Genomic DNA, 20,207 nt, shown 5'->3' with positions numbered 1-20,207 from the left:
ATGCCGTCGATAACAGCGCTAACTTCTGGTTCGGACTGACCGACATCCAACAGGACAGACATTGGGTGTGGGAGAATGGCGCTTCTCTGGAAATTTTCAGGTGGTGGGCTCCGAAACAACCTGACAATTGGGAAAACGAGAACTGTGGGGAGTATCTTGCCGCAAATCACCCGGACGCTTCCTACAGGAACAAATGGAACGATAGGGTGTGTTCGTACAATAATAGGAAGTTTATTTGTCAGGTTCCACCAACTTAACAACATGGCCTTTAAACTATGACTTCAAACTTGGTAATTCTTTCAGTATTATGCTGAAAATTGTATCATCTCCGAGCACTGGACCTTTTATTGAGAGTTTATAAGTTCTGATTCACGACATTAGGAATCATACAACTTATACCCTTGCATTGCTGTTGAAGGGCAAAACTGGTGCTCTTTATCTGTGTTATAAAAGTTTGCCGCATGAGTGTGAAGCAATAGGCCTCGGTAGAATTGAGATTTAGTATAATTATGTTTTAACTCTGTTATAGTTGTCTTTTAATATAGTTCGTGTAATACTATCTACTCTGTTGTTTATTCTCCACCATACATTGCGCAAATTACACTTGTTGAGCAATAAAGTTGATGATTGATGATTGTTTTCCTTTTAGTGTGTCGTATTGTATATTCTGTCCATAGTCACACGTCACCCGTACATTTAGTTTTCAGTTATTATCTATCCATCCATCCATCTCTCTCTCATGATTTTTTAGTAGTGCTGCAAGTTTGGAAGACCCCCTGGTAGGTTGTTCTAAAATAATATAAAGCACAAGGACAGTGTTTCGGTTAAATCGGAAATTTATTTCAGTTCGGCAACCACAGCACGATCACTGACATGAATGCACATGCACAAACAGATTCCATTACCCATACAAGAGAGAGCAAAACTACTCTACATGTAGATCGTTTGTTTTGCACACGTCCTTCTAACCAGAAAACAGACAACACTGCCTATATTGCTTCACTCACAATTGGCAAACTTTGATAACACGAATAAAGACAAAAAAAACAGACATGCAAAACTATAAGTTGCAGTTTTGCAGTTAGACATGCAAACTATAAGTTGCTGTTTTGCAGTTAAACAGACATGCAAACTATAAGTTGCAGTTTTCCAGTTAAACAGACATGCAAACTATAAGTTGCAGTTTTGTAGTTAAACAGACGAGCAAAACATAAGTTGCTATTTTATAGTTAAACAGACATGCAAACTATAAGATGCAGTTATGCAGTTAAACAGACATGCAAACTATACGTTGCAGTTTTGTAGTTAAACAGACATGCAGACATCCAAACTATAAGTTGAAGTTTTGTAGTTAAACAGACATGTAAAACTATAAGTTGCAGTTTTACAGTTAAACAGACGTGCAAACTATAAGTTGCTGTTTTGTACTTAGACATGCAAACTATAAGTTGCAGTTTTGTAGTTAAACAGACATGCAAACTATAAGTTGCAGTTTAGCAGTTAAATAGACATGCAAACTATAAGTTGCAGTTTTGCAGTAAACAGACATGCAAACTATAAGTTGCTGTTTTGTGCAAACTATAAGTTGCTGTTTTGCAGTTAAACAGACATGCAAACTATAAGTTGCAGTTTTGCAGTTAAACAGACATGCAAACTATAAGTTGCAGTTTTGCAGTTAGACATGCAAACTATAAGTTGCAGTTATGCAGTTAGACATGCAAACTATAAGTTGCAGTTATGCAGTTAGACATGCAGACTATAAGTTGCAGTTATGCAGTTAGATATGCAAACTATAGGTATCTAACGTTGTGAGTCAGAGGTTATGAACCTTTACTAAGTCCAGTGCTTGGAAGGTGCCTTGTACAAGACGATACAAGCTTTATAACAGGGCATGACAATACAAACTATAAGTTGCAGTTATACAGTTAAACAAACATGCAAACTATACGTTGTATGTATTTGCAGTTAAGCAGCTTTACTAAGTCCAGTGCTTGGAAGGTGCCTTGTACAAGACGATGTAAGCTTTATAACAGGACATGGCCATTCAACTTAAAATCATGGCACTGATAGAAGGAAATGTTTGACGCCATAGTTTGAAGGCCATGGTGTTAGGTTAGTGGGACCTGACAAATGAACTTCCTTGGGGTGGCACACGCCATATCGTTCCACGTGTCCCTGAGGGCAGCTTCCGGCCAATTTGCAGAAACATACTCCACACAGTCCTGGTTACCTCCGGAGTCACTGGGTTCTCTTGGACCCCAAGGACTGAAACTTCCAAGAGTAGTACCATCTTCCCACACCCATCTTCTCTCTAGGCGGATACGAGTCAGTCCGAAGAAAAAGGCAGTGTTTCTATCGACGGCATTCTTTAGGTTGATGAGGAAGTTGTCGGTGGAGGCATTGCGGGGCATGGCGAGGGTTCCGCCGTAAAATGTACAGGTTGCTTTAGCATCGTCGTAGTTACTTGATCGGTTGAAGGCTTTGTAGCACAGTCGGTTAGTCTGACGGTATGTGTACCCACTGGGACAAGCTGTTTTGGGGAAGAGTATGGTTCACATAATAAGTGATGTGCTTTCATAGCAAATGCATTAACACACACACACACACACACACACACACACACACAGAGAGAGAGAGAGAGAGAGAGAGAGAGAGAGACTATTGTACATTGTAGGAGGCAATAAAAGAAGCTGTGGATGGATGGTGATTATGTATGTGTAGAGGATGTGGAAACGAAGGTGACGTTCAAAAATTACGTTCACCTGGCGCCTTCCTGCGATACTGCAGCTGGATTTGTATGTATGTATGTATGTATGTATGTATGTATGTATGTATGTATGTTTGTGTATGTCGACTACATATCTAGAGAAGCTTTGGGTGGTTATGCATGGTGTTTATTGGATGTGTAGGGGTCGCAAAGAGGAAGTTCAAGTTGGAGAAGGGGTCTTCTAGTGTGCATAACAGCAGCTTTCGGGTAAAATTTTCTGGAATTCCAGCTTCGTGATTAATAAGTAGTAGAAAGCTCTTGGTGCTGGGATGATGTAAAGAAAAACGTTCTGGTTAAAGCAAAAAATATTACAGTTCTGCAACCACAACACAAACACAAATAATCACGTACAATCAGATAACTCCACGCAAAAATAGCAAAACTATTCGTGTCGTATGCATGCATATATTCTGATTTTTGCTTAACACGCGTCCTTCAAACAAGAAAACAGACAACACTGCCTATTGCTTCACTCACAAGTGGCAAACTTCGAAAACACACAAAAAACACAAGCCACCATGTATGCAGTTCAACGGACATGCTGATTGTACTTTATAGGAGGTAATAAAATAAGCTGTGGATTGGATGGTAATGATGTATGTGAAAAGTTGTGGAAACGAAGGTGAAGTTCGAAAATTGCGCTTTTCTGCGGTACTGCAGCTGGGTATGTACGTGTTTGTATGTCGACTACATGATTAGAGAGGCTTTGAGTGGTTATGCATGATGTTTATTGGATGTGTTGGGGTCGGAAAGAGGAAGTTCAAGTTCGAGAAAGAGTCTTCTAGGGTGTATAACAGCAGTGGAGCTTCAAAGTTTCGGGTAATTTCTTGGAAGTGCCAGGTTCGTGATTCATGAGTAGTAGAAACATCTTGGTGCTGGGATGATACAAAGAAAAATGTTCCGGTTAAAGTAAAAAAAATTATTACAGTTCTGCAACCACAACACAAACACAAATAATTACGTACAATCAGATAACATAACTACACGCAAAAATAGCAAAACTATTCATGTCGAATACATGCGTATCTTTTAATTTATTTATTTTTTTGCTTATCACGCGTCCTTCAAACAAGAAAACAGATAACACTACCTATTGCTTCACTCACAAGTGGCAAACTTCGAAAACACACAAAAAACACAAGCCACCATCTTTGTAGTTCAACGGACATGTAGGGGTATACGTTGTATAATTACTCACGCCTTGAAGGAGAGGTTATAAGCTTTTAATAGGTTCAGTGCTCGGAAAGTGCCCTGGACAAGACGATACAGGCTTCATAAAGGCCCACGACATTTGAACTTAAAAGCGTGGTACTTAAAGAAGAAAAAGATTAAAGCCATAATATTGAAGCCATAGTTTGAAGGCCATGGTGTTAGGTTGGTGGGACCTGACAAATGAAATTCCTATTATAGGAACACGCAATATCGTTCCACATGTTCCTGGCGACAGCTTCCCACCAATTCGCGGAAGTATACTCCCCACAGTCCTGGTTACCCCAAGAGTTGCTGGGTTGTCTTATACCCCACGGATGGAACCCTCCAAGAGCAGTACCGTCTTCCCACACCCATCTTCCCTCCTGTTGGATGTCCGTCAGTCCGAAGTAAAAGAAACCGTCTTCATCGACGGCATTCTTCAGGTTGATGAGGAAGTCGTTGGTGACGGCATCGCGGGGCATGGCGAGGGTTCCGCCGTCAGATATACAGGTTGCCTTAGCGCCGTTGTAGTCTCTCTCCAGGTCGTACGCCTTGTAGCAAAGTCGGTTAGTCTGATGGTATACGTACCCACTGGGACAAGCTGTTTCGGAGAAGAGTATGGTTCAGATAATCAGTGATGTGCTTTCGCGGCAAATGTATTAACACACACCCACTATTGTACTTTATAGGAGGCAATAAAAGAAGCTGTGGATGGATAGTGATGTTGTAAGTGTAAAGGTTGTGGAAAGGAAGGTTAAGTTCGAAAATCGTGTTCACCTGGCGTTTTGCTACGGTAATGCAGCTGGGTATGTATGCATGTACGTATGTCTGCTTGTATGTCTACTACATATCTAGAGAAGCTTTGGGTGGTTATGCATGATGTTTATTGGATGTGTAGGGGTCGCTAAGAGGAAGTTCAAGTTCGATAACGGGTCTTCTAGTGTGTATAACAGCAGCGGAGCTTCAAAGTTTGAGGTAATTTTTTCTGAAATTCCAGCTTCTTGATTTATAAGTTGTAGAAACTCTGGAGCTGAGAGGGAGTAGAGTGATGTAAGCCCCCCTCCCCCCAGGCAGGATTTTTTTAAGAATGACATAAAAACAAACTTTCTGGTTAAAGTGGAAATTTATTTCATTCTGCAACCACGGCACGAACATAAATACTTGTGTGCAACCAGATGCCATCACTGTTAAGTTCGCGCGACTTGACAAATGAAAGCAAACTTCCTAGAGGGGTGGCCGGTGCACGAAATATCGTTCCACTTGTTCCTGGCGGTAACGTGTACGTAATTGTTGGAAAAATACTCAGCACAGTTTTCGTTATCAAATCCGTTGTCAGGTTGTCCCGAACCCCACGAGCTGAATCCTACAAGAGCAACACCGTCTTCCCACACCCAGTGTCCTTCCTGGCGGATGTCGGTCAGTCCGAACCGGAAGAAAGCGTTTTTATCGACGGCATTCTTCAGGTCGATGAGGAAGTTGTTGGTGGCGGCATCGCGGGGCATGGCGAGGGTTCCGCCGTCAGAAGAACAGCTTGCTCTAGCATTGCTGTAGTCCCTCTCCAGGTCGTACGCCTTGTAGCACAGTCGGCTAGCCTGATGGTATGTGTACCCGCTGGGACAAGCTATTTTGGGGACAGGATGGTTCAGATGATCAGTGACACCTTTCCAATCACGTCGTGATGTGATGTACTATCGTAGCAAATACAGCAAGTATACACAAACTATATGTCATACATTTAAGTTGACTACGATATGCCAACCTAACATAGAATGTTATATTACTGGTACGCTGCATGCATATAGTCTATGACATCATCCAGGATTTGTACATTGTATCAGTGACTAAATAAAGTAAGGTATTAGGAGAGCTGGAATTCGCAAAGGATGCCGGAATGATGTTAGATATGGTGATGACGATAAGAATGATAGAAGATGCACTGCAGTTACAAGACACATGCATAAATCTCTCAAGGTCACAACATTTTCTGACATCGACCTCATTTTATGTAATTAGCGTATTTCTCAAGGTCTCAATCTTTTCTAACATTGACCTCATTTTTTGTAATTTAATATCTCTCAAGAACACAACATTTCCTGACATTGACGTCAACTTTGTAACAAATAGAACTTAGTACAGTAAACCGTCTTAAAATCTAAGACCCGTCCCTTTCACACCTAATCTAAGGACAGAGAGAGTCTACAATGCAGGTCGCAGATTGTATGCAGATTATTGAATGAAGTTGAGACACCGTGGTGGTTGACGGGGCTGCTAGCCATGGAGTTTGGTAAACGACTGGACATGAAGCCACACTCTTCACAAAAGCTGACACGGAACTATAACGTAAAGCATGGCTATGCCTTTGTAAGAAGGGAATGTTTGACGCTATCGTTTGAACACTAACGTGCTAAGTTGGCGCGACCTGACAAATGAACTTGTTATTGGGATAGTAGGAGCACGAAATGACGTTCCACTTGTTCCTGAAGGAAGCGTCCACGTAATTCGCGGAAACATACTCCACACAGTCCCCGTTACTCAGGTTACTAGGTTGTCCTGGGCCCCACGAACTGAAACCCCCAAGAGCAACATCGTCTTCCCATACCCATCGCCCTTCCTGTTGGATGTCGGTTAGTCCGAAAATAAAGTCAGCGTTTCCATCGACGGCATTCTTCAGGTCGATGAGGAAGGTGTTGGTGACGGCATCGCGGGGCATGGCGAGGATTCCGCCCTCAGAAGTACAGGTTGCTCTAGCATTGTCGTAGTCACTCTCCTGGTTGAACGCCTTGTAGCAAAGTCGGCTAGCCTGATGGTATGCGTACCCACTTGGACAGGCTATTTCGGAGAAGAGTATGATTCAGGTGATCAGTGATGTCCTTTCGCGGCAAATGCATTAACACACACACAATTGTACTTTATAGGAGGCAATAAAAGAAGCTGTGGATGGATAGTGATGATGTATGGGTAGAGGTTGTGGAAACGAAGGTGAAGTTCGAAAATTGCGCTTTTCTGCGGTACTGCACCTGGGTATGTACGTGCTTGTATGTCGACTACATGATTAGAGAAGCTTTGGGTGGTCATGCATGATGTTGGATATGTAGGAAAGAGGAAGTTCAAGCTCAAGAATGAGTCTTCTAGTGTGCATAAAAGCAGCTTCAAAGTTTCAGGTAAATTTCTGGAATTCCAGCTTCTTGATTTATAAGTTGTAAATCTGGAGCTGAGAGATAGTAGGGTGATGTAAGCCCCCCTCCCCCCAGGTAGGATTTTTGTAAGAATGACATAAAAACAAACTTTCTGGTTAAAGTGAAAATTTATTTCAGTTCTGCAATCACGGCACGAACATAAATACTTGTGCGCAACCAGATGCCATCACCACAGGTATGAAATATAGCAAAACTATCCGTGTCGTGTGCATGTTTATCGTCGACAGTAGGAACACAGAATGACCCTCCATTTGTTCCTGAAGGAAGCGAAAACATACTACACACAGTTCTGATAGTTTAAAGGCCATGGTGTTAAGTTTGCCCCTCTTGACAAATGAACTTCCTTCTGGTGGAACATGGCATATCGTTCCATTTGTTCGCGAAGCGGTGATTTGCGGGACGATACTCCCCACAGTCCTCGTTATCCGAATTGTCAGGTTGTCCTGATTCCCACGAACTGAAACCTCCAAGAGCAGTGCCATCCTCCCACACCCAGCGTCCTTCCTGGCTGATGTCCGTCAGTCCGAACCAGAAGTAAGCGCTGTTATCGACGGCATTCTTCAGGTTGATGAGGAAGGTGTTGGTGGCGGCATCGCGGGGCATGGCGAGGGTTCCGCCGTCAGAAGAACAGGTTGCTCTAGCACCGCTGTAGTCCCTCTCCAGGTTGTACGCCTTATAGCACAGTTGGCTAGGCTGACGGTATGTGTACCCACTGGGACAAACTGTTTCGGGGAGAGGATGGTTCAGATAATCAGACATCTTGTCAGTCACGTCGAATTTGCGATGCATTGCGATGTGCTATTGTGTCAAATCCACACCAACTACATTGTACATGTAAGTGGACTACAATCTTGGAATAACATACGTTATATTACGGCTAGGCTATACACCTATGAATTTATTATAGTAGCGTTAGAATCCAGGGATTTGTACAGGGTATCTAAGACTGACAAACTGAGAGATAGAAAAAAAAGGGGTGACCCGCATCGTCGACAGACGTGAGCGGCGATGATGATGATGATGATGATGGATTGGGATTATGATCGATGGATATAGTAATGATGATACATAATGTGATAAAGTGCATTGCAATCTGACCAAGAGGCATGGTTGATGTAACTCTGGTTTAATAACATGAATGTCGCGAGTTTAAACATCCATTGGGCATTGTATTGATCAGTATTATGTGGGTCATTCTGGTGTCACCAGATTTTGTACGATCTACTCAACAGCGCTAGCCACAACATGAACTGCAAGCTGATCACACCATATTTGGTCGGTGCATTTGGCATGATGGTACAGTAGAATTGTTTTAGCGAGAAAGTTGTTCTAGTATTAGTGACACCTTTTTTTCCAAAATCAATGCCCCTTTAACACCAAACCTTAGGACGGATTGTGTCCACGATGGTTAACAGGTTTGAAAACGATGCCTCAAACACGTGCTGGTTAACGGGCCTGCTAGCCATGTTGTCAAGGGTTTGCCTCAGGGCATTTGCAATGCCAACGCAAAAGATTGTGGTGCCATCGTTTCTCAGTGCTTCAGAGTCCGATACGACATCTCCGCTGAAACTGTCTTCGCCGTCTGTGAGGACGATCCCGATCTTCCTCGCTGCCGGTCGCCCGGAAGTGGAGAATTCGTTACGCATAACGGACAAACCCGCGACAGAGGGAACTCGGCTGCCATGACTGTTGAACATGGTGCTGATCATAGACAACAAGGTAGGCTTACTGCCGGTGAGAGAAATGTACGTCTCGGCCATGCTATATTCAAATTTGATCAGCCCAACTCTCGCGTAACTTCCCCCTATTGTGACGGAGTCTATTACATCTCTAATAAAGGCCATGACCATTGCTCTATCGGAAGGGTCCGAAACGCTGCCGGAAACGTCGATCGAAAAGATGATGTCAGCTGCGCTGTCGCAAGCTAGAGAATATAGATGAAGAACAGGCATCTGTCAAAATTGCAGCTAAGCTGTGTATTATTGGCCTCCTGAAATGCTAGCTTACTTTTAGCTGTTACGTCAAAGAGAAGATAGCATGCATTACGAGTAAGTGAGTTAGGAAGTGAGTAATGAAATGTATGGTAGAGTAAAAGAAGGTATGACGACCTACAAGTATACTCTTATATTCTACATGTATCTTCCTCTACTTAACAAATACATGCCCTAGCCTAGAGTTCCCTTATTGTTCTATCTCTCAAATAAGGGAGAAAGGTACCTGCGCAGGTAGGGATCGTGCCTGTCCACTGTCCGTCCGACCCGCACACGACCTGAGATGACCCCAGCAGGTGGTAACCATCGTTACAGCTGAAGGTGCACCTGTCGTTCTCCAGTCGGTCTGTACAGTCCACCCTACCGTGCCCGGGGTTGTCAAGAGCCGGGCACTCCACTGAAATGTAAACACGTACCACAGTTAGTCCCAATTTCAATATACTCGCACTAGGTCAGAAATTTATTAAGCTGTACATTAAACATTCCTTTTAGGATACATATTTCTCTTACATGTATTGTATACATGTAAGAGATACATGTATTGTATACATGTAACATGTACATGTATTTTACCCATGCCATTGATATAAGTAATTTTTCTTCAGTGTTGCACCATATCACTTCCAGGTGAGAGGAGCAAATTTGCACTCACGTGACTAAACTACCAACATGGCTGACGCTGTAGGACGTGTGCAAAACAATCATGTGAGACGTGTGCAAACTAATCACGTGGAAAATGCTATAAGTAGTTTTCTTCATCTTCTTCAGCAAGACTACTTTGCTTTTGAGTGTGTCACTCAGTGATCATATGAGTGTGTGTGGTATGTGCAGAATAGCTTATGTAGATGGCTAATTGATTCAACAAAAATTACTGGGACTTTCGTGTGGTCATCTAAAACTAGAAATCTAAAAAAACTAAATACATGTATTAACAAAGCCACCCTATGTGATTACCGGTACATGTGGTTGAGCTCCCGGACCACCTGCGATTCGCCTGGCAGGTTCGCCTGGTGCTGCCGGACAGCCGGTAGCCATTGTTACATCTGAAGGTGCAAGTCTCGGGGTAGCGGAAGGAGGAGCCTCTGTTACAGGTCGCTATTCCATTGGTTGGAGTGGGGTCCGGGCATTGCACACCTGGAGTTGGGAATGCGTTGTTAACCACTAGGAATGCTTGTGTTTTTGCAGGTCCCCGTCAACAATGATGACGAAACCTCATCATAGACATCGTAGACGAGTCGAATGTCACATATGAAAGACATTTTGACCAGTAAACAGCTACTCTGCAAAACCGTAGAAATAGTCAGTACTGCTTGCTCCATGACAAGTATAGTTTTGTTAGTTTATCTAAAAACTTGACAACGTAGTGCATACCGATGCACACGGCGTCGTTTCCAGACCAGGTTGCATCAGTCTGACAGCGTCTCACGCGGCTGCTTGTGGGAGTCGTGAGCTCGTAGCCTCGGTCGCAGGCAAAGTTGCAGACCTCAGGATACCGGAAATAGTAGCCGCTGTCGCAGGACGTCATTGTACCGTGTAGGGGACTCGATATGTTCGGGCATTTCACGGCTGAAATGTAGACCAGATTTAAAACGGGAATTGCAATCAATGATACCAATGACTTGGTATTCTATATAATCAGTATTTTTTCAACTTGCTAACTGTTTCAATTTCAAAATCAGAGCAAATGTCCAAACCTGAATACTATATGCAGGACATGAGATGTTCAGCTGTACCTACAGTACATGTTGAGTAAGATTTTTGGACTTACCTAAGCACGGTATGGTCCCGTTGGTGTTTATGTCGAAAGGAATGGTCCAGTTGCCGTCATGACCACAGGAGTACTCGGCATAGATCAGCCTATCGTAACCAGGGTTACAGTGGAGCAGACAGACGACCTCGTACTCCGCCGCCGTGCTGTCAGGTGATTGGCAGAAGTCAGCTGCAGGGGATGCCGGGATAGAACATCCGAAGTAACCGTTCTCCGGTTCAGCGACCTGTGAGAATGAAACAATATCTTATTTGGTGTACTTGCAGGTTGTGTCATCAATTACACACATGTGTAGCTGCCAAGTTGGTGGACTCCATATATTCAAGTAGGCTACCTCTCAATCAAAACGCAACACTTAAATTAGCACTTAAATCTGGCAGTGCAGAAGATTATACAGGATTCTGTTCATCTAAAGATTCAACACTTCGGTATATTCTCTGCAGCATATTTTGCTCTTGAAACCCCTTTCCGTTAAACATTTTTGCATATTTTAGGAGGGGAGGGCATTGAGAGATTGGGAAGGAATTTTACTTACCGGGAAAGGCGGACAGTGGGTCCGTTCACAGCGTCTCCCGTCCCCGACCGTCCCGACCCGGCAGCGGCAGCTGAAGGTCTGGTGGCCCGTCAGGTCGCAGATTCCGTGCTCAGGGTGGCAGTCGTGCAGGCCGAGCCGGCAGTAGTCGGATGGGACGCATCTTGGGAAAAGTTGAACGAAGTTTGTATTGATATCTCCAGCATTAAGTTCTCCCAGTATGAAAAAATGCGACAAACAAGAGCGAGACCAAAGACATGTAGTCATCTTAAAAGGTTAGAAAATTTCTTCACCTAGGCTTGTCGTTCCATTGTCCAGTTGCCATGCACGTGAAGCTGTGTAGACTGTGGAGATGAAGGTCCTGCTCATTGCCGACTTTGTACCCGGGCTCACAGGTCAGGCGGCAGGAGTCCTGGTACCTGGTACCGCTGCACGTTAGGCTGCCGTTGGCAGGGCTCTGCGTGTTACGAACACGAAATGTATCAGAGTTTTGACCGAGGTTATTCAATTCTTAAACAAGAATGCATGTTGCAAACGTGTTATCATTCCTAAGGCTACTAATTCGTTGAAGGTGAAGACCACAGCGAAAAAAATTACATCAATATTTTGGTTTTATCAAAATTTATGCTTCGGCTTTGGTGAGCTTCAGGGTACGTACAGTAAGGTTGCCGCAGTCCTTCTTCTGACAGAACAGATCTGGTCCCCCAACAACTGACTGGAGCGCTACAGTTCACAAAGAAACAACAGTAGAAACATTAGAATGCATGAGCACTTTAGTTTGCTAATGTGGGCTGTTCTTGGGCAAAGGCCGCTGCCAAAGCAGTATACGCTCTCACCTCCTTCCTGCAGGCTCCAGTTGCCGCTGCTATGACAAGCTACGCTCCGGTGGTTCGTTCCTTCGTACCCGTCCGCACAGGTGACTCCGCAGGTGTTCCCGTAGGAGTGTCCGCTGGCACACTGTAGGGCGGTGTTAGGGAACTCAGGAGGGGAGCCGCAACTCACTGGGATGAATACATATCGATACATTGTCAATATCTTCATAAAGTGTCTCAAATTAATGCTTTTCATTCAAATCTGTTGGAATGCTTTGTTCATATTTTGTCTAGGAAGAAAGGAATAAGGTGCTAAGATCTAGAAGGAACATGCACATAAAATATTATCTCAATGTACCATTTCCCCAGCAATACAAGTATTATTATCACCTGGGATGCACTCCGGTTCCCCACTCCAGAGTTGGTAAAATTCGCAGGTAAAGTTATCTTGTCTCAGCCGTTCGTAGCCCTTCTGACAGGTGAGATGACACGTCTCGCCGTACGTCGTACCTGTACAGGTGACGTCACCGTGTGCTGGGATCTGTTCACACATTAAGCGGTCATGAGTGAATCTTAGACTTTTAGTCTGACGTAATCTCCATGCAGATGCAGTCCATCCAATAACCATGTCGAGAGAGAAGATTCTTTTGGATCTTTCTGATAAGTTAAACTTTTTTGTGTCGCTATTCCATTTCCCTTCTGGTATCTACTTGAAGATTATACTATGCAGGGAATATGGCATGCGTTTGATGGTTGACTTACCGAGATGTTTCCACAGTCAGCGACGACACAAGCCAGAGTCCGTGGGATGACAACGTCTGCAAAGTCAAAGAGGGTACAAGGTCAATTAGCAGAACATGTAAAAAATGTGAGTCAACATAAACTGTCCGCAACATAAACTGTCCGCCAACCTCCCCCGAGTCTACACATCAATTTCCTATGCAGCATGTACCTTATCTGTACTGAAGAACAATTACGTTTTATAAGTTATTCAATCCATTCTGTAATTTTATCAATACTGACATATACCATATTCCTCATGTGGACAATAGATGTATATCTTTCCCCACCTGCTAACACAGCATTTTCCATCTCTGTCGTGTTCCCTCTGCGGAAGGCGGTCCAGTTTCCGGTCCAGCTGCAGCTCAGGACGTGGTCCGTTTCCGGTAGGTAGCCTACGTCACAGATGACGTCACAGCGATCCGAGAACACGTGACCCTGGCACAGGTGCGAGCCATGTGGGGGGTCCACTGGTGGGCTGCAGGTTACTGAGTGATGACCAACACATATAGAAAACAATAAGATAAAAGTTCCAAATAGAAAAGCAGAATTGGAAGGGTTTCGATGTTGAGGAAAAAGGGTCTAATATCAATAATTACAAGCCTAATAAATAATCATCAGAAAACTAGAATAACACCCTACCTGGGTCGCACTGTGCTGGTTTGTCCCAGTGTCCTGTAGCGTTGCACGTCAGTACAGGGTGCCGGGGCAGGTAGCCTCGCTCACAGACCACTCGGGCTTCTGACAGGTAGGTCGTTGAGTTGCTGTTGAGTTCCCCGTGGGCTAAATTCTTTAATAAAGAGGAAGACGTTATTCATGTTGTCTAAACACTAAAAGTTAATTGACTGGTAGATAAGATATTAGAAATTAGTACCTCGTACTCTCCTCCACAGTCCACAAGTCTGCACTCCGGATGTTTAGTCGCCCCAAACGTCTCTGTAAACAAACATTCAAAAATTACACGATCGTCCATAATAGTTTTACGTATGTAGGCAAATATTGAATAGAATGCATATAGTGACGAGTAAACTTGATGGTATAGATGGTATCGTCTTTGTCTTGTGTATTCAAGACAGAAAAGTTCCTTCTTTAACGGAACAACTTTAACAATACCCAGGCATGGTTCTGCATAGTCCACGCATAATCCAGAACCGTGCCTGGGACAACTACGTTATTGGATACACGTAGACTATCCAGAACCGTGCCTGATCCTAACCCTGACCCAATGATCAGGCATAGAGCTAAATATGAATAGTTTTGATTCAACCTACCTAGGCGAGACAGAAGCTGCAGGAAGTCCAGGTGGGCCACGATGTCTTCAAGAATGGGGCCGATCCATTCCAACAGCTGCCGCATCATGTCGAAGTCGATGATGTTGTCCTCTGAGATGATGTCTAAATATGTCTCGACTATAGGAAGGTGAGGGGCGTTAATCTTCACCAAAATGCCATGCGCCGCGTCCGCGTAGATTTGGTCGGAGATGCCGAGGGGTTCGAACCACCCAGGGTCGGTGTTCGGCATCGTGTAGGCAGCCCGACCGACGCCGACGAGTGTCGACACGACTTCGGGCGTGATCGGCGCCCATCGGCCGCGGTTGCAGAACAGCAGGCCCGCGTCATCGGCCTGGTAGCCCACGTCACACTTGGCGATGCACATGCGCACGTGGATGTTGTAGTAGGCGATGCTGGTGCAGTTGAAATCGCCGTAACGTAATAACGGAAGTGACGTGTTGCCGCAAACTGGAGAGAGGTAAAGAAAAACCCTCAGAAATAAAAATTGTCAGCAAAAGAGACATAAAAATTATGTCTCTTTCGCTGCGCTGGACTTTTGGCTCAAGCCGAACTTTTACTGGTTTGCTATTTAGGCTTGTTGTTATTTAGGCTTAAAAGTGACTAAAAAGACCAAAGCTTGAGAGTGTCGTTGCTAAAGCAGGGGTACAAACTTGTACGTGTGGGCTACAATAAAGAGTGACTCACACTCTTCCACAAGCGGTGGCACGGTCGGTTGCTGCGCGTATCCAGGCGGCAGTATCGCTGATGTGTCCCCTCCGGCGGCCTGGAGCGCCAACTGGTACCACCTCTGCATCTCCGGGGAAAACTGCTGCATCCACACAGGCACCGGCTCCGCAGTCTTGTATACTGTCAAACCAGAAGATATAAGAAATTTAAGAGGTTGTAGACTGGAATACCGTAGAATATGATTAAAGATGGCCTTAAAAAACAGCTTCCGTGTTCACTTTCCAAAATACCTTTTCTATCTGTGCACACAAAGACCAGACCGCTTGATGTAGTCATCTTGATAACCCACAGCTTTCTCAATACTGTAAATTTATCTACAACAAAAAACGGTTAAAAACAAAATACAAAATGGTCCCCAACCCAGTCCCAATCTTGGTAAGGGAGTGGTGAAGGCCCTGAGTGTATGACAAGTGATATAGTTACGTCACTCACCTGGTATGACGTTGGTCTTGAAGAGTACAACGAACACCACCGCTGTCAGGAGGGCCAGGCAGTAGAAGATGGCGGCGAGGATGAGCAGCGTGTCCGGCCGCTTCCTGGGCGGCGGGTTCAGGGAGGAGCCGTACCCGTACAGCGGCGGGCCGTACGGCCTCCACACGGCGCCGGGCTTCACCTGCTTCCCGCCGAACAGGGAGTCACAGCTCGGCTGCCTTTTTAGCTTCTGTAGTGGGCTCTTTAAGAAAAAAATACAACATGCATTCGCAAATTGCCCAAGAGGACCACTCATACACTGCACGATAACTTAGATTTACCGGGTCAGTAGAGTTTTGCAATATTTATTTTTTTTTAAATAAACACGTCTGAACTTTACAATGGTAGTAAATGAAGGTCAAGTAGGTAATACCGGACTTATTAAGGGCTGTAAAGGAAATTACTGCACTTGATCTTAATTTACTACCATTGTAAAGCCAGATACTGTGTACATAGTAAACATAACCTGAGTTTACAACCTTTGGTAAATCCAACTTTTCGTGCAGTGATAAGACCGACAAAATCTGTTCCAGGTGGTCACTATTGGCATGATTGGTACTACTGAAAAGTAGTCTCATTGGCCAGAATGAGACAGTCACAGTATTAGAAGAAACTTAAAGGACACAAACTTAATTTACACCTATATCTACAATACAACAAGTGCTACATTGTATATACAGGTGGCAATTGGCAGTACAGCAATAAGAAATAGAACACGTACTTTTCCCACCTTTGACTCCATTGACACAGTCTCCTTGGTTTCTCCACAATGTGACTCTTCAAACTTCTCTTCCACAGCAATGCACCTTTGAACAGGCCTAGGTAGAGGACCATAGAGCAAATATTGACAACGTTCTTCGTCCTCATATACTGTTTGTGACCTCTTATCGGGGATGGAATGTAACAACGCTTGAATGTATTTGTTCAGTTCAAAGTCGACATCTATGATTATTGTTGTTCCGCCGTGTTATGCTTGCAACTAATGCATGCAGCTGTGACTGATCTTCTAGCAAATGTAAGGATCAGGCCCATTGCTGCCGTTTTGCGCCTGTTTAGCGACACTGGTACTTTTTTCCGTAATTTTTATACAGGGTTGCCGATCAAGTGATTGCACTTCTTTTCAATGGGGTCCTGTTTTACACAACAAAACACAACAGTCACATACAAAAAAAAAAAATTAGGATACAATAAATAATTATAGATGCAATGATAATAAAAAAACAGTAATAACCACTAACCAATAACATTAATAAATGTGAAGAGTGCCACCTCTGCATCTCCGGGGAAAACTGCTGCATCCACGAAGTAATAGTACCAATAACATTAATAAATGTTATTGGTAACTGTTTTTCCTGAATCGCGTTTTTACACGGTTTGCCTGCATATGCTGTGACTATAACAAAATAAATGTTTGAATGACTTACTGATCATCTGTGAAGTCATGAGGCGGTGTGGGGTCTCTGGTGGTGATGTCTTCTTTTGAAATGTCCTCGTCTTCACTTTCACTGCTGAAGTCATCCAGTGTCACGTCCGTCTAAGACATAGACAGCGTTGACATAGATCATAATGTCATAAAAATGCCACTTTGTATTGTCACTTACACTGCACGAAAACTTAGATTTACCGATACCTGGACAGTTGTGTAATGTTTCCTTTTTTTCTAACAAACACTTCTGAACTTTACAATGGTAGTCAATGAAGCTCAAGTAGGTAATACCGGACTTAATAAAGGGTTGTAAAGGAAACTACTGCAATTGACCTTTATTTACTACAAATGTAAAGCCGCATACTGTGCACATAGTAAACATAACCCGAGTTTACAACCTTTGCGGTGTTATTCAATATTTAGTTTTTTTTTGTGTATTTTGCTGCATTAATTACATTTCCCACTGAACCCGACCTACAGACCAAACGTCCTGCTGGCCCTTCGCATCTGAGCCTCATCTTCCTTTTTTTCTAACTTTAATTTTTTTTACTTCCTGTTGGCACTTCCTGCAGATTCTGGGCCAGGACTTAACTTCCCGATTTTTGTCTGATCAGCACTTCCTTCCAACTTGACCTTGAGGTCAATCTGTGGTAATCTCTTCAACACTCTACAACGGTCAAATACCTACAAAGATAAGCATACATACATACAGACAGACAAACACACCCAAACAACGTTAACACAACAAGAACATTTCTTACTTGCTCTTCCTGTACTGCCAAGTCTCCCCACATGAAGGATCTCTTGGCTTCACTGCTTTTGGACACCTGCGAATAAGAATAATATTGAATAAAGTTATAATAATCATTGTAATTAGTGACAATGATTAGATACTTAACGGAGTTATTACAAAAAAGGGTAGCCCCATAGTCTTTTAGGGGCAGTGGGTTGTTGTCAAGGACATGGCATTGGAAGGTGGAGCCCATCCCTCTTCTTCCATCGCATTCTCCCCAACCGAAGTCAGGTACTAATCATCATTACACCTGGCCAACGGCATCTAGCCTGGAATCGAGCCTGTGATCTGTGGATCTCCGCTAGCCTGACAACCTGGCCATTCGATACTTTCCATCATAACTTTCGTCGTTTCAAGGAAGAGTCAAAATAGGCCATGTACATTCGACCACTTCACAGAAGAAATCTACAAACCTTTATAACCCCTGGGGCTGTAACCGGTGAATTAACGTTGTCTCTTGTCGCCGACGTTGGCCGGCTAGTCTTGTGTTCAGGTCTGCGTCGTCTGCTCCGGGTCCGCCCGGTTAAGTCACCCCGTGGCCCCAAATGGTCGCACCGGGTCGCCCAGGCTGTTTTAGTCGGGCCGTGAGGCGACCTGCCCCGGGGGAGCTGCTTGGGGCTGCCCGGCGAGGACGACATGTCTCTGAGAGACAAAATGAACGCAAATGAATGCAAAGCAAATACGTGCTCTCCAAGCAGAGTTTTAAGCTTCAGTTTATTTTTGACGTTTTTTAGAGGTTTTTAGGCTTTCTTCTGTTTTGTACCTGTATCGTCTGGCCAGTGTGCCAAATGAACACTGCCCTGCCAATGATATTGTCTTCTCAATTTGATGCTGTCTTTCAACCACCAAAATATTTGCTTGGAGTTTAGGTTGGCCCTTTCGCCTCTCAACCCAGTACATTGCACACAGCAAATAAGTGCAAAACAAATACATGCACACATATTGAACTTTAGAAAGCGTCAGGTGGTGTAGTTAACTGTCAACAACGGGGCGAAAAAACAGACTTTTGTACAAAGGAAATCGCAACATGTCCAACCTGGCTAAAACTTCCAGACTAGACAGAGAAAAACTCACCTATGCTGCGCACCTGTGTACACCTGTAATTGCCGCCTGCAGGTGTGGTTGTTGTGAGCTTATAAGGCGCAAGGACGTGACCCGGTCGAACTTCTGCGTTTCCTGGTTGAAGTTTAATCCATGAATTTTTCCGTAGGCCGACAGATGTATTCATAATGACGCTGTAAACAACTGCTGGACTTTATAGGTTATTACCCTACTATATGTACCTTCGCGCTACGGACTAAAAATAGTACACGGTGTCCGCGTAGCCTGGTATCCAGTCTTACGTGATTGGGGGTATTGGGGTGTTCGGGCAGGCTGTGCCTTCGGGGGCTCTAAGAGCTTCCCCCGCCCAGTGCAACAGACCGTCCCGGTAGGAGAGTTACGCTAATAAGAGACAGTATGCTTGGGGATTTTGTTCCCCCCAACACGATAGGAGGGCTAATCAATCTCTCGTGAAATACACACCGGGAAACCTATGTGAGGCGGGCGGGACAGAGCTCTTTCGGCCCCGACCACGATCAGACTGGATTCCAGGCTATATCAGCGAGTCTCGGCTCACTTTACATGTATATCAAGAGAGATTAATTGTTGTTAATTATCCTGTTTTGTTGGTTGCCAGGACTGGTAGCCAGGACTAAATGACAAGCTTAAGACTCTAGCGGAAACGTTTACTTTGTGGACCAGATCGTGTGTACCGATTACTACCTCATTGTAGACGCAAGTCCAGGCCTGGCAAAGTCAGCTTAATAGCGACTCCTAGCGGGTCTTGTCAGTAGTGCATTAACTGGTGTCCTATTTGTAAGCTTTGTTGGGTACTAATATTAGAACGCATGGGGCAAGCCGCTAGGGGGCCCAAACGCACGTCACTTCTTCCCCAGCACAAGAGCTACTTACCATCCAAATTTCGTCACCCTAGCATGTCTAGATCATGAGATATCAAAATCGGAAGTTCAGCTGCAGTACCATAACAAGCCGCTATGGGGGTCCAGAATCTAATCATTTTGAGGTCTCATCAAGACCTACCCACCTAGCAAGTATCAATGCAATCCATTTAAGCCCTTTCAAGTTATCGTGTCCACAGACGGAAGGACACACGCACACACGCACACACACACACACACACATACGTACACACACATACATACACGCGCACACACGCACACACACACACATACACACTGTATAAAGTCTCATTCATTCATTCATTCATTCATTCATACACACACACACACACACACACACACACACACACACACACACACACACATATATATATATATATATATATATATATATATATATATATATATATATATATATACACGAACGCCTACGAAAACGTAACCTTCTTGGCGAAGGTAATGAATATACTCAAAGTTATCAGACCTGTGCATGTGTCCAA

The 20,207-nt window shown here is 44.0% G+C and overlaps 2 protein-coding genes across 2 annotated transcripts; both read right to left on the bottom strand.

Moving 5' to 3' along the window:
• Nucleotides 1-2,108: 2,108 nt before the first annotated feature.
• Nucleotides 2,109-18,384, bottom strand: LOC109480844. Its single transcript, XM_019783166.1, has 22 exons — nt 18,160-18,384; nt 17,715-17,780; nt 16,952-17,061; nt 16,258-16,345; nt 15,489-15,729; nt 15,015-15,176; nt 14,310-14,777; nt 13,913-13,974; nt 13,681-13,828; nt 13,329-13,526; nt 13,021-13,076; nt 12,649-12,799; nt 12,283-12,447; nt 12,105-12,169; nt 11,740-11,903; nt 11,450-11,609; nt 10,915-11,140; nt 10,518-10,712; nt 10,107-10,280; nt 9,373-9,543; nt 4,317-4,559; nt 2,109-2,530 (listed from the first exon to the last, which is right to left on the bottom strand). The coding sequence occupies exons 1-22, from the start codon at nt 18,382-18,384 to the stop codon at nt 2,109-2,111; spliced, it is 3,960 nt and encodes a 1,319-aa protein (XP_019638725.1).
• LOC109480848 (collectin-10-like) lies at nt 7,281-8,002 on the bottom strand. The gene has a single exon (XM_019783168.1). It carries the CDS (start codon nt 7,942-7,944, stop codon nt 7,468-7,470), a length of 477 nt encoding a protein of 158 aa, XP_019638727.1. The 5' UTR covers nt 7,945-8,002; the 3' UTR covers nt 7,281-7,467.
• Nucleotides 18,385-20,207: the final 1,823 nt, after the last annotated feature.

The sequence above is a fragment of the Branchiostoma belcheri genome, unplaced genomic scaffold, assembly GCF_001625305.1.
Source record: "Branchiostoma belcheri isolate BF01 breed outbred unplaced genomic scaffold, Haploidv18h27 scaffold523, whole genome shotgun sequence".
NCBI classification, from domain to species: Eukaryota; Metazoa; Chordata; class Leptocardii; order Amphioxiformes; family Branchiostomatidae; genus Branchiostoma; species Branchiostoma belcheri.
Note: the sequence above shows the minus strand (reverse complement) of the source record. Positions and strands in the feature narration are given on the sequence as shown.

What these genes read in the sequence shown, in the direction of transcription:
- LOC109480844 (XM_019783166.1), bottom strand. Translation starts at nt 18,384, where the DNA reads ATGTCGTCCTCGCCGGGCAGCCCCAAGCAGCTCCCCCGGGGCAGGTCG. An exon ending in ACTGTGGAGGAGAGTACGAG is followed by an intron (nt 13,829 to 13,912) that starts GTACTAATTTCT and finishes TCTTTATTAAAG; the next exon opens with AATTTAGCCCACGGGGAACT. An exon ending in GTCCGGGAGCTCAACCACAT is followed by an intron (nt 9,544 to 10,106) that starts GTACCGGTAATC and finishes TTTACATTTCAG; the next exon opens with TGGAGTGCCCGGCTCTTGAC.
- LOC109480848 (XM_019783168.1), bottom strand. Translation starts at nt 7,944, where the DNA reads ATGCATCGCAAATTCGACGTGACTGACAAGATGTCTGATTATCTGAAC.